Source organism: Lontra canadensis, unplaced genomic scaffold (assembly GCF_010015895.1).
Source record: "Lontra canadensis isolate GAN:19392208 unplaced genomic scaffold, GSC_riverotter_1.0 scaffold1, whole genome shotgun sequence".
Taxonomy (NCBI): Eukaryota; Metazoa; Chordata; class Mammalia; order Carnivora; family Mustelidae; genus Lontra; species Lontra canadensis.
In genome coordinates this window covers 88912869-88927397 of record NW_022630995.1, presented here as the reverse complement: position 1 = coordinate 88927397, position 14529 = coordinate 88912869, and the positions used below count along the sequence as shown (strand labels likewise).

The 14529-nt window shown below is 34.3% G+C and overlaps 1 protein-coding gene across 2 annotated transcripts in view; it reads left to right on the top strand.

Annotated features, from left to right (window-relative positions):
* USP53 (ubiquitin specific peptidase 53) overlaps nucleotides 1-14529 on the top strand; it is a 64988-nt gene that overhangs the window by 16891 nt on the left and 33568 nt on the right. For both annotated transcript variants that reach the window (XM_032858693.1, XM_032858687.1), the window contains exons 3-4: nucleotides 9774-9866; nucleotides 13930-14064. In XM_032858693.1, the coding sequence (XP_032714584.1) occupies nucleotides 9774-9866; nucleotides 13930-14064 (228 nt within the window). The remainder of the gene's footprint in view (nucleotides 1-9773; nucleotides 9867-13929; nucleotides 14065-14529) is intronic.

The window sequence follows — 14529 nt, the reverse complement described above, 5'->3', positions numbered from 1 at the left end:
GAGAAGTATTCCAATGAGTATATATATAATATAATAATAATGTATATAATAATATAATCATTCCAATGATTATATATATAATACATATATAATACATATTTTTTTAATGAACAGTCCAGTGATCTTTACTATGAAGGTTGTTAAATTTCTGCTGCTCTTCACTCCTTTATGTAGATTCAGCATTTCATCTGATATCATGTATTCTCCTTCAAGGACCTCTTTTAACATTTCTTGTAGGTCAGGTCTGTCGTTGGTGAGTTCTTTCAGCTTTAGTGTTTCTGGAAAAAAATCTTTTTCACTTTTGTTTTTGAAAGATATTTTTCCTAATTAAAGAAGTCTAAGTTGGCAGTTTTTCCCTTTCAATACTTTAGAGATTTTGGTCCTTTGACTTCTACCTTACATTATTTCTAGTGAAAAACTATTGTCATTCTTTGTCTTCTGTATGTAATGTGTCCTTTTTTTCTGGCTCCTTTTAAGATTTCTTTTTCACTACTTTAAAGCAATTTGATATTGATGTGCCTTGACATAGTTTTCTTCATGTTCCTTGTGTTTGGGTTTATTGAGCATCTTAGATCTGTGGATTTATAATTTTAATCAAATTTGTAAAGTCTTTGATCATCATTTCTTCAAATTTTTCTGTCTCTTCCTTTGAGGGACTGCAATTGCATATAGTTGTTTATCTTAGGTTGTCCCACAGCTCACTGATACTCCCTTAATTTTCATTCTCAGTCTTTTTTTCTTTCTTTCTGTTTCCTTTTTTATGGTTTCTATTACAGTGTTTTCAACTTCATTAATCTTTTCCTTTGCAACGTCTAATCTGCTATTAATCCCATCCAGTATATTTTAAATTCAGACATTGTATTTTTAACCTCTAGAAGTTTGAGCTGGGTCTCTTAAAAATCTTTCAACTCTTTACTTAACATGTTCATTCTCTTCTACAGCATCTTGAACATATGAAATACAGTTATAATAATATTTTTAATGTACCCGTCTACTAATTCTGTCATTCTGCACACTCTGGGTTTTGACTGATTTTTTTTTTTTCTCCTCATTTGGGAATATAGTTCCTTGTTTATTTTAATGCCTGGTAATTTTTGATTGGGTGTCAGATATTTTGAGTCTTATTTTATTGGGTGATAGATATTTTTTATTCCTAGGAATGTTCTTGAACTTTCTTCTGGGATAAAGTTGCTTTATTTAGAAGCTGTTTGATCATTTTACTTTTAAGCTTTGTTAGGCAGTCCCAGAGTTGTGTTTATTCCAGGATTAATCAGAATAGAGTAATCTGGATAAGACCCTTCCTTCTTTAGCTAATGCTCTGTGGATTATGAAGCATTCTACATTGACTATTAGCAACACTATCCTAGGCAGGTAAGAGCTCTGGGCACTATCCCCTCTAATTTGGGGGAGGTATTTCTTTTCTCAGCCTCAGGTAGTTTCCTCACAGTATTTGCCTGAATACTCAACAGGGAACCTTTGTAGAGCTGTGGTGTTTACTCTGTGTGCAGCTCTCTCCTCTGCTGTACTCTGCCCTGCCAACTCTAGCTGCTTTAGCATCTCTGAACTTCCACCTCTATCTCTTCAGCTCAGGAGATCTGTTGGCCCAAATATTAAAATGTCTGCCATAAACTAATTTGCAAAGCCAGTCTTCACTAACAAGACAGGTATTCAAGTATATATTTTCTGATAGAAAAAGCCTGACTTCATTTTTTAAAATGCAGTCTGTAAATATTATTATACATTTTGATGAATAGTTTTTAAAATTGCTGAGAAATAAATTGTGGAATATGTCTTATAAGAAATTATTAAAAGTGGACATTATTAAAATGTACTGTTTTCAGTAGTTGCTGCACTAATTTACATTCCTACCAACAGTGCCTGAGGGTTCTCCTTTCTCCACATCCTCACCAATACTTATTATTTCTTTTCTTTTTTGACAGTAGCCAATCTGATAGGTGTGAAGTCATATCTTACTGTGGTTTTGATTTGCATTTCCCTGTTGAACATATTTTCAGATCTCTGTTGGCTGCCTGTATGTTTTCTTTGGAAAAATGTCTATTCAAGTCCCCTGCCCATTTTTTAATCAGGTTATTGATGATGTTATTGATATTAAGTTTGATAAGTTCTTTATATATTATGGATAGCAGCCCCTTACTATATATATGAGTTGCAAATATCTTCTCCCAATAAGCAGGTTGCCTTTTTGTTTTGTTAATGGTTTCCTTGGTGTGCAAAAACTTTTAGTGTAATATAATTCCATTTGTTTATATTTACTTTTTTGCCCTTAGCAAAGAGACTGGTCAAAACAAACTATATATATATCTAAGACTGATGTCAGAGAGCTCACTGCATTTCTTTTCTTCTAGAAATTTTATGGTTTCAGGTTTTACATTCAAGTCTCTAATCCATTTTGAAGTTTTTTTGTATGTCATGTAAATGTGGTTCAGTTTCATTCTTTCCCGTGTAGCTGTCCACCTTTCCTAACACCATTTATTGAAGAGACTCCGATATTTTCTTCATTGTATAGTCTTGGCTTCCTTTGTCACACGTTAATTGACTATATATGCATGTGTTTATTTTGAGGCTCTCTATACTGTTCCATTGACTTATGTGTCTGTTTTCCTGCCAGTACCATACCATTTTGATTACTATAGCTTTGTAGTGTAGTTTGAAATCAGGAGGCATGATGCCTCTAGCTGTGTTCTTCCTTCTCGAGATTACTTTGGCTATTTGGGTACTTTTGTGGTTCTATACAAATTTTGGGTTTATTTTTACTTCTGTGAAAAATGTCATTGCTATTTTGATGAGCATTGCATTGAATCTGTAGATTGCTTTGGGTAGTATGGATATTTTAACAGTATTAATTCTTCCAGTCCATGAACATGGACTATCTTTCTATTTGTATCTTTTTTTATTTCTTTCAACAATGTCTTACAGTTTTCAGAGTATAGTCAGAGCTTATTTTATTGTGCTTTACCTTATTACACTTTGCAGATACTGCATTTTTTTACCAATTAAAGGTTTTTTCGCAACCCTACATCAAACATGTCAGTGGACACCATTTTTCCAATAGCATTTGCTCACTTGGTGGCTTTGTCATATTTTTGTAATTCTTGCAGTATTTCAAACTCTTTCATTATTACTATATTTGTTATGGTGATCTGTGGTCACTGATCTTGATATTACTATTGTAATTGTTTTGGAGCACCACAAACTACTCCTATATAAGATGGCAAACTTAATTGATAAATGGTATATGTGTTCTAAGTGCTCCATTGACCAGCTGTTCCCTCATCTCTTTTCATCTCCTTGGGCCTCCCTATTCCATGAGACACAACAATATTGAAATTAGGCCAGATAATAACCCAGTGCCCTCTAAGTGTTCAAATGAAAGGAGTTCATGTCTTCTTTATTTATATTTTTTAAGAAAAGTATGTATGGGGGCGCCTGGGTGGCTCAGTGGGTTAAAGCCTCTGCTTTCGGCTCAGGTCATGATCTCAGGGTCCTGAGATCGAGCCCCGCATCGGGCTCTCTGCTCAGCGGGGAGCCTGCTTCTCCCTTCTCTCTCTGCCTGCCTCTCTGCCTACTTGTGATCTTTCTCTCTGTCAAATAAATAAATAAAATCTTTAAAAAAAAAAAAAAAAAGAAAAGTATGTATGTATGTATTTATTATTTGAGAGAGCACACACCATTGAGCACAAGTGGGAGAAGAGTAGAGGGAGAGGAAGAGGTTGAGAATCTCAAACAGACTCTGGACTGAGCATGGAGCCTAACGTGGGGCTTCATCTCACACAACCCTGAGACCATGAACGGAGCCAAAGTTGAGTTGGATGCCCAACCAGCTCAGCCACCCAGGCGCCCCTGTCCTCTCACTTTAAAGCAAAAGGCTAGAAATGATTAAACTAAGTGAAGAAGACATATCAAAAATTGAGATAGGCTGAAAGTGAGGCTTCTTGTGCCAAAAACAGTTAGCCAAGAAAAAGTTCTTAAAGGAAATTAAAAGTGCTACTCCAGTGGAAACACAAATGATAAGAAAGTGAAACGGCCTTCTTCCTGTTATGGAAGAAATTTTAGTGGTCTGGATAGAAGATCAAACCAGCCATGACATTCCCTTAAGTAAAAGCCTAATCCAGAGCAAGGCCCTCACTCTTTTCAATTCTGTGAGGGCTGAGAGAGGTGGGGAAGCTGCAGAAGAGAGGTTCGAAGCTCGCAGAAGCTAGTTCATGAGATTTAAGGAAAGAAGACATTTCTGTAACAGAAAGTGCAAGACGAAGCAGGAAGTGCTGATATAGAAGCTGCAAAAAGCCATCCAGAAGATCTAGCTAAGATAATTCATGAAGCTAGGTACACTGAACAACAGATTTTTCAATGTAGACAAAACAGCCTTCTATTGAAAGACGATACCATTTAGGACTTTCATAGCTAGAGAGGAGAAGTCAATACCTGGCTTCAAAGATCCAAAGGACAGGCTGGCTCTCTTGTTAAGGTCTAATATAGGTGGTGACTTTAAATTGAAGCTAGTACTTATTTGCCATTTTGAAATTTCTAGGGCCTTTAAAAATTATGCTTAATCTACTCTGTCCATGCTCTATAAATGTAACAACAAAGCGTGGATGACAACACATTGTTTACAACATGGTTTACTGAATCATCCTGCTGATGAGATATACTGTTCAGAAAAAAGAATCCTCTCAGAATATTACTGCTTATTGACAATGTACCTGGTCGCCCAACAGCTTTGATGGAGATGGACAATGAAAGTGATGTTGTTTTTATGCCTGTTAACATTATACCCATTCTGCAGCTCATGGATCAAGGAGTAATTTTCACTTTCAAGTCCTGTTATTTAAGAAATGACATATAGCTGTAGTTTTCATAAGACTGTAGCTTCCATAAGCAGTGATGGATCTGGACAAAGTAAATTGAAAACGTTCTTGAAGACTGAATCTAGATGTTATTAGAAACACTCATGACTCATGGGAAGAGGTCAAAATATCAACATTGATAGGAGTTTGGAATAAGTCAGTTCCAAACTTCATGGATGACTTTTAGGGGTTTAAGACTTAAATAGAAGAAGTAACTGCAGAAAAATATGGTGAAAAAAGTATGAAAACTGGAATTGGAAGTAGAGCCTGAAGATGTGACTGAATTGCTGCAATCTCATGATGAAACTTTAATGGGTAAGAACATCTTAATGGGTGAGCCAAGAAAGTGGTTTCTTGAGATGGAATCTACCCTTGTGAAGATGCTGTGTACATTTGTTGAAATGACAACAAAGGATTTAGAATATTACAAAAACTTAGTTGATAATGCAGCTGCAGAGTTTGAGAGGATGGAGTCCAATTTTGAAAGTTCTGTGGGTAAAATTCTATCAAACAGCACTGCATGCTATGTAACAGTAGTTGGTGAAAGGAAGAATGGAATTGCTGTGGCAAACTTCATTATTGTCTTATTTCAAGAAATTATGACAGCCACTCCAGTTTTAAACAACTACCACCCTGATCAGTCAGCAAGCTATCAATATCAAGGCAGGACCCTCTGCCAATAGAATGATTACAACTCTCTGAAAGCTCAGGTGATGGTTAACATTTTTAGCAATAAAATATTTTTAAATTAAGGTATGTACATTGTTTTCTAGACACAATGCTATTGCGCAGTTAATAGACAACAGTATAGTGTAAACATAACTTTATATGCACTGGGAAACTAAAAAGTTTATGTGACTGACTTATTGCAATATTAGCTTTGTTAGAGTGGCCTGAAGTTAAACCTGCAATATCTCAGAGGTATGCCTGTACAGGTCTTTGACCTCCTTTGTTGAGTTTATTCCGAGGTATTTTATTCTTTTTGATCTAATTCTAAATGGGATTATTTAAAAAATTTTTTTTCTGATTATTAGTATTAGTATATTATTAGTATATTTTATTATTAGTATATTATTAGTATATATTATTATTAGTATAAAACACAACTGATTTCTGTGTGTTAATTTTGTATTCTACAACTTATTATTATTAGTATTATTAGTATAAAACACAACTTAGTATAAAACACAACTGATTTCTGTGTGTTAATTTTGTATTCTACAACTACAGAATTCATCCAGATAGTTTTTTGGTGGAGTCTTTAGGGTTTTCTATATACAATTATCATGTTGTCTGCAAATAGTGACAGTTTTACTTTTTTCCACTTAGATACCTTTTATTTCTTTTTCTTGCCTAATTGCTGTGGCTAGCACTTCTTGAATAACAGGAGAGTGAGTACTTTTATTTCTGATTTTAGAGGAAAAGCTTTCAGCCTTTCACTGTTGAGTATAATATTAGATGTGGGTTTATTGTGACCTTTATTATGTTGAGGATGTTTCTTTTATAATCACTTTATTGAGAGTTTTTATCATAAATGATGTTGAATTTTTGTCAAATGCTGATTCTGTATAAAGATCATTAAAGATCATTATATGATTTTTATTCTTTGTTTTGTGATGTGGTGTAATATGATAATTGATTTACAGATGTTGAGCTACCTTGCATCCCTGGAACAAATCTCACTTGATAATGGCATCTGATCCTCTTCATGTACTGTTGAATTTCATTTGCTAATATTTTGTTGAGGATTTTTATATCTATGTTCATTGGGGATATTGGTCTGTTATATTCTCTCTTTCTTTCTCTCTCCCTCCCTCCTTCCCTCTCACTCCTCTCTTCTCTTCTCCTCTCTTCTGTTCTCTTTTCCTTTCCTTTTTCCTTTTCTTTTCCTTTTCCTTTCCTGTTTTTGATATCAGGGTAATGTTGGCCCTGTAAAATGAGTTTGAAAGTGTTTCTTCCTCTTTAATTTTTTGGAGTAATTTGAGAAGGATAATTACCAACTCTTTAAATGATTAGTAGAATTCACCTGTGAAACTGTCTGATCCTGGACTTTTGTTTGGGGGAAGTTTTTAAGTTACTGATTCAATTTCATTACTTGTAATCATTCTGTTCAGATTTCCTATTTCTTTGTGATTTGGTCTTAGAAAGTTGTTTTTTTCTAGGAATTTATCCATTTTTTCTAGGTTTTTCAGTTTGTTGGCCTATCATTTATTGTAGTCTCTTAAGATTCTTTGTATTTATATAGTGTCAGTTGTAACATCTCCTGCATTTCTGGTTTTGTCTATTTGGGTTGTCTCTTTTTTTCCTGATGAGTCTGGTGAGATAGTTTATTGGTGAGAAGTTTATTGATTTTATCTTTTAAAAGAACCAGCTTTTAGTTTCACTATTATTTTCTAATTTTCTTTTTTTTAAGTGTGTCATTTATTTCTACTCTGACCTTTATTATTTCCTTCCTTCTACTAACTTTGGGCTTTGTTCTTCTTTTCTAGAGTCTTTACATGTAAAGTTAGTTTGTTTATTTGAACTTTTTTTGTTTCTTGAGGTAGGCCCATATTGCCACGAACTTCCTTCTCAGAGCTGCTTTTGCTGCATCCTACAGATTTTGGAAAGTTGTATTTCCATTTTCATTTATCCCAGGGGTTTCCCCCCCAACACACACCTTCACATTTCTAAGCACTTTTTTCCCCTTGTCTTTTTATTATTCAAGTGCATAACATGCAGTGTTATATTAGTTTCAGGTGTACAATATAGTGATTCAGCGGTTCTGCACATTTCTCAGTGTTCATCAGGATAAGAGTACTCTTCCCCTTTATCTATTTCACCCATCCCCCAGACTATTTAAGAGTCCTTTTTTTTTTTTTAATTTTTTTTAGTTTGGCTCTTTTTTTCCTTGTTTGTGCATTTTTGTTTCCTAAATTCCATATATAAGTAAAATCATATGATATTTGTCTTTCTTTGACTGACTTATTTCACTTGGCATTATGTCCTCTAGTCCATCCATGTTGGTGCAAATGGCAAGATTTTACTTAATTTTTTTTTTCAATTTGTTTGTTTACCCATTTGTTGTTTATAATCAATATTTTAAAATGAAGTAGGATAAAAATTAACAATTAGAATAACTTTTGATATGGATTTGTTAAAAGAGAGGATAAACTATTATACTAAATAATGTATAGAAAAGTTACATAAATATTATTTTTTCTGTAGTTTGAATCCAGTATAACTTAAACATTTTGCTAATTCAGAAAACATTCCAGTTACATTTGAAGAGATACTTCACTGGCCTTATAAACAGATTATGGAGGGTATTCTCTTTTAAATATTAATTTTAAAATATTCTGAATATTTTAGAATTTTATGTCAGATATTTTATCTGACATAACCATAATTAAGTAGTTATGACACTTGATATGGTTTTAAATTCTCTAAGTTAAAAGCAAAGTTATAATCTTTAATAAATAGCATTTATTGTGTTCTTACTTGTGTTGGTACTTACCTGAACACTATATGTTCTCTCTAATCTAATTCTTACAACAGTCCAAAGGGATAAGTACTGCTTTAATCTTCATTTTACTGATGAGAAAATTGAGTTTCGGAAAATATTTTGCTTAAGTCAACCCAAGACCTGATAAGCAATAAATCCAGAATTAATACCCAGGCAGTCGGCCTTCAAATGTTGTATTACTAAGCACAGTGCTATGCTACTTCCCAAGGTTGTGCAGTCCTGGTCTTCATCTTAACAGATGAATGAATTCCAGTGTCACATATTTTATGGTATGATCAGATATGTATGATATGCAAGAGAATTATTAGACATTTTCAAGTGTTTTGCAAAAACACTGAATTATTTGTAATAGATAAATGGATCCTATTAGTTTTCTTTAAGGAAAAGCAACTCTCAAAGGGAAATTCTGAAATGGCCTTTAGTTATTGAGTAATTGAAAATATAGGATATCTGTTAAAATCATTTGTTTTTCTTAATCTTTGTTTCTAGTTGGGAGAAATGAGAGATCATAAATAGATTTTCTAAGTTATATTATTTGAGGAAATGACTGAAAGATATAGGGAGACTTGGAAGTCTGTTTGTTGTAATAGTAATTGCGGCAATAAATAGCAGCTGGCGTTCATTGCATTCCAGTTATGTACTGGGCACGCCTCTAAGCATTTTATATAGTAGTACATATTGTTTAATCCTTACAAGAACACCATGAGGCAGGCAGAGTTATCCTCACTTTATAGTTTTAAGAGTTTTTTAGATTTTAAATACTGGACTGATTTTATTTAAACACTTAGTGTTTTTTGTTTGCTTTTTTCTTTTAGTAGCAAATGATGAATGGATAATTGCAGCAAATTATATTCATATTATTCCTTAACTGATGCATTTTACTGTACTGTCCCCCTGTTACCACACAGCTGGCCGCCTTGTCATTCAATACACAAGGACACAAACCGCTGCTCACCTTTTTTTCTGGCTGTTACTTACTGACCCTTATTTGATACACCCTGGCTTTCAACTCCAATTATATTTCCTTCCTAAAGTTCAGTCTGTTCCAAGTATTATAATCACTTCCTCTTTCATGTCACTGCCAAGACCTCCATTCAGTGTCCCATGTTTCCCGGTCATATTAAATCCTTAACTGAGGAATTAGTTTTTTCTTAACTCTCTGCCTGTCAGTTTTGACATGTGAATCAATAGGAATACCTTCTAAATCCCTCTTTTATGTATTTATTGCATGTGTATAGCAGTTTCATAGTTGCTGTTTCAGTGCTTATATATGTCTGATTGTGCACAAGAGATTAAAATAAGTTGTTAGCCTTCTGCAGTCTAAGTCAAATCTGTCTTTTGTCATAGGGAGAAAAATCTTACTGTATTTCTTTCTTCACTGTTTCTTTCTTATAATTTTTTAGGTTTTATGGCAATTGGATATATTCCGAAGAAGCTTGCGGGTTCTAACTGGACATGTTTGTCAGGGAGATGCCTGCATATTTTGTGCATTGAAGGTAACCTTTTAATGTTATGGAAGATTACTATTAATTGTTTTGCCAAAAATTTAATTTTATTTGATAGTTTATTTGGTCAGTTTACTTGAAATTAAAGTTCATTGTCAAGTGACTTAGAGCTTTGAAGGTGAATTCTTAAAGTTGATTTATTCAAGTGTATGGATTTTTTTTCCACTCTTATGTAAAGAAAGTTAAAATTAATATTCTAAGTAGTATAAAAACATTAAGAATATTACATTTTTCATTATTTTGGAACAATTCTTTTTTCATTTTATGAAATGGATTTTGAACTACTACTGAATTTTGTGCACTGCTTTGGTTACTTATGATACAGCAGTGAACAAGGTGATAAAAACTCTGTTCTCATGGAGCTTATATTCTTATAGGGGAGGAGAAAACAAGTAAGCAAAATATAAAGTGTGTTAGATGGTAGTAACTACAAAGGGGGAAAAATAAATCAGGGAAAGGGAATAATAGAGTGTGTTGAATAGTCAGGAAAGCCTCACTGGGAAAGTTTAAACCATTACTTGGAAAAGATGATGGAGTGAAGCATTCCAGGGAAGCAGGGAAACAGTAACTGCAAAGACCCTGAGGTGGGCATACGTGACACATTCAAGGAAACCTGGGTGTCAGAAGCTTTATGAGTAAGGGGAAGACTGATAAGAGGTGAGCTCAGAAGTAAGGTGAGTTGTGGTTATTTAAAACCTGTCTGCAGGGGTGTGTGGGTGATTCCGTTGGTTAAGTGTCAGACTCTTACTTTTGGCTGGGGTCATGATCTCAGTGTCATGACATTGAGGAGCTTCACCTTGGGCTCCGTGCTCAGCAGGCTGCTGCTTGAGGTTTTTTTCTCTTCCATTCTCCCTCCCCCCAACTCCCGTGAGCTCGAAATAAATAAATAAATAGATAAAATCTTTAAAAATAAAGTAAAACATGTCTGCACATTCTTTGCAGTTTTGTTTTGTTTTGTTTTGTTTTTTAAGAAAGAGAGAGCATGAGCAGGAGAGGGGCAGAGAGAGAGAGAGGGAGAGACAATCCTAGACAGGCTCTCTTGCCCAAAACGGAGCCCGACATGGGGCTTGATTTCAGAGCCCTGAGCTCATGACCTGAGCTGAAATCTAGAGTTGGACACCTAACCAACTGAGCAACCCACGTGCCCCTCTTCTGCACCCTTTTTATCAAAAAGTGGAGTCTATTCTTTGAATATGGACTGGCCTTAAGGATTCATTCCCACCACATAGAATGGCAGAAATGACACTGCAGACATCTGAGGTTAGGTTAGATTTGAAAAGATGATAAAATTTCCATCTGGCTCTGTCTGTTGGGCTGGCATTCTTGGGAGTGAGCTGTCATGAAGTGAGGAAGCCAAGTTAGCCGCAACTAAACCAGAAGTCTAAGTGGACAGGCAGCGTTAACAACCAGCATCAACTGTTCAGTGTAAGTGAGCAGCCTTCAGATTGTTCTAGGTCCCAGTGTCGAGCTGTATTTACCAAAATTAATGGAGCAGCGTTGAGTTGTCCTTACCAAAATTAATGATTTGTAATCATAATAAATGTTATTTTTAGTAACTTAGTTTTACAGTGGTTTGTTATGGAGCAATAAATAACTGGAACAGGAATCCATATTGTGTAGTTCCTTCTAGACCTTTGTTAGGTCCTTGGCTTTTTGTCCTGAGTAATTTAGGATTACTGGATTGTTTCGAGTGGAAGAGTGATATAATCTGTTTTAACTAGATAGAATGTTTGGACTAGATCTCTTTGTCTACTTGGATGGAAATAAATAGAAGAGAGGCAAAGGCAGAAACAGGGAGTCATGTATCTATTAGCATCTCATTTATGTCATTGAAATTTGCCCAAGAATTTAAAATTTTATTAACATGTTTCAGAGATAAATATTTCATTCTTTTACATTCTTGAATACTCTTACACACATATAAACATGCAAGAAAATAAAGTGCCATTTTCCTGCTTTATTTTGATTTATACTCCTGAATATAAATCATCAAAGAAGGCAATTTTATATTCTCTTTTTTAGAAACTGGCAAAATAGGGTTATTGTTAGGGGATGAAGAATGAATTTAGATCAGATTACAGTATCACATTTTATTTACACCACAGTCAATTTTGAATATTTTGTCCAATTGTAAAATGAATATAGTTAAAATTTCTAGCCTGAATCTTTCATAGCCTTACACAATCACCTGCCTGCCTCCACACTAGTCCAAAACATTTTCTCTCTCTCTCACTCTCTCTCTCTCACTGTCTCAGATACTGTACTTTAGCCAGACTGGCTGCCTCCTGCAGTTTCTCAGAGCTGGCTTCCATCTCTGACTATTTTCATTATTATTCCTTTTGTTTACAGTGCTTTTCTTCTAGATGTTTTTGTGGCTAACAGCCTGTTTCCTTTATGCCAGTCTTCAAATGAGGACATCAGTAAGGCCTTCCCTGACTACCTTAGGTAATAGTTAACCTCCTTCCTACTCTCAGTATCTCTATTTCTATTTATAATACTTTATTTTTCTCTCTTGTATTTTATTTCTTTATTTTTCTCTATTTTATCACAGATTGACATGCCATATAATTACTTACTTTCTCCTTACTATAACTAGAATGTGTGCCCCATGAGGGCAGGGTTTTTCTGTTTTCTAGTGAAGGTGCCTCACATATACTAAACAGAAAACAGATAACAAATGAGTGACATTCAGGCATAGGATTAATATTTCAAGCATTATCTTGAAAAGTTAATTACCTGAATAACCAATGACATCTGAAAATTTTTTTTTATTTTTTCATTTTGTAATTATAATTAGAAAATTATAGATCTGGATATCTAATATCACTTAGCATCATTATTCTTCAATTTTTAATTTATTTATAAAGTACATTTTTTGGAAGTAGTGAAACAGATTTTTAAAATGTTTTCCTACCCTACCATATATTGACCTGAGGAAAAAAAATGTTTTTGAGGTGACATACCCCTTAGACTAATTAAGAATTTAATATGGCCAATCCTTATTTGGTAGGTTGTCACTGAAAGCCTTTCCCCCACCTAAGATGATTGTCATAAAACTGGAACTTATTAAAAAGTTTATCTTATTTGGATTCAATAAGGAAAATGAAAAACCAGATTAACACCTATAATCACATATTCTTGAGTGTTTCCAGTATTTCTTAGGCTTGGATTAGAAATAATGCTCTAAGTGAGGAAAACTGATAATTTGAAAAAAAAATTTTCTTTAAAAATTAAAAGTCAGGGATGCCTGGATAGCTCATCTTTTCTGACTTCATGCAAATTGTAGAGTGTCAGTTTTTAGAGGCAAATTTAAATAGTGGGAAATTTTAATTGTATTGAAGTTATTTGACGTTTGTTTATTTTTAAACCAGGGTTTGTAATTTTCTGGGGTTTATTTAGGAAGGAAAAAAATTATTAAAGTTCATTTAAGCTATGTTTTTTGTTTTTAAGATTTTATTTATTTATTTGAGAGAGAGAGAGAAGGAATCAGGGGAGGGACAGTGGGAGAGGGAGAAGCAGACTCCTGCCTGATGCCAGGTTCAATCCCAGAACCATGAGATCATGACCAGAGCTGAAGGCAGACGGGCAGATGCTTAACCAACTGAGCCATCCAGGTGCCCCAAGCTACTTTTTTTAAAAGACTAGTGAGTTCCTACTAATTTTTATGCGATTATGTATTTATTTTTGGTTAACATAATTTTAATTCCTTATAGCATACTTTTAGACTTATAGCAGCTTATCTCAGAACTCTTCCTTAAACAGTTTAGATCAGAATGAGCTGGGAAATGGTTAAAAATTGTCCTCACTTCAGCATATTCAATTAGAAACCTCGAGGATGGGAACTGAGAATTCTGTGCACACTAACATTTGATTTCGAGGCTGAGGCAACCATTTCTGTACATTACTGAGACAAATAATCTTTATATGGAATTTTAGAGCAAAAGACTACTAGTTTCTGGGTATAGCTGTAAGTTTCACTGTGTTATAATGAAGTTACTGACATGTTTCTTTAGTGGTTGGCTTTACACTTACTGATGTACTTGTTGCTCCCCAGAATATATTTGCGCAGTTTCAACACAGTCGAGAAAAAGCACTTCCCTCGGATAACATAAGGCACGCTCTAGCAGAGAGCTTCAAAGATGAGCAGCGATTTCAGTTGGGCCTTATGGATGATGCTGCAGAGTGCTTTGTAAGTATTTTGGATAATTCTTAAATCAGGACAGTAGCTTGTTTTCCTTAAATGATATGAATTTCAAGGTTAATTAAACATAAATTTCTAACAATGGAAACAAATCATAACTGCTCCCTGGATCCATGTCTTACCTGCCCTTCAGAGCTTAGTTTAAATCTCATGACTTTTGATTTTGGTTATTTGTGCTGCTGTCATTTTTATTGGCTATTAGACCCCTGGAATATTTTAAAATTTATTTATTAGAAAAAAACATTTATTAAACATGAATTATGTCACTTAAGTCAGTATTCTGCCTCCACAGTGTTGATATGTGCAATAATGCATTCCCAGCAGTAGCATTTCTCATTACATACAATGATTCTCTTTGGGAGAGAAGAGGAGCTTGGTGGGCAGCTATCGGGGCAGCTGTTCTGCTATACATCTCACTCTGGATTGAGAATCATTAACTGGGGTTGATGTTCC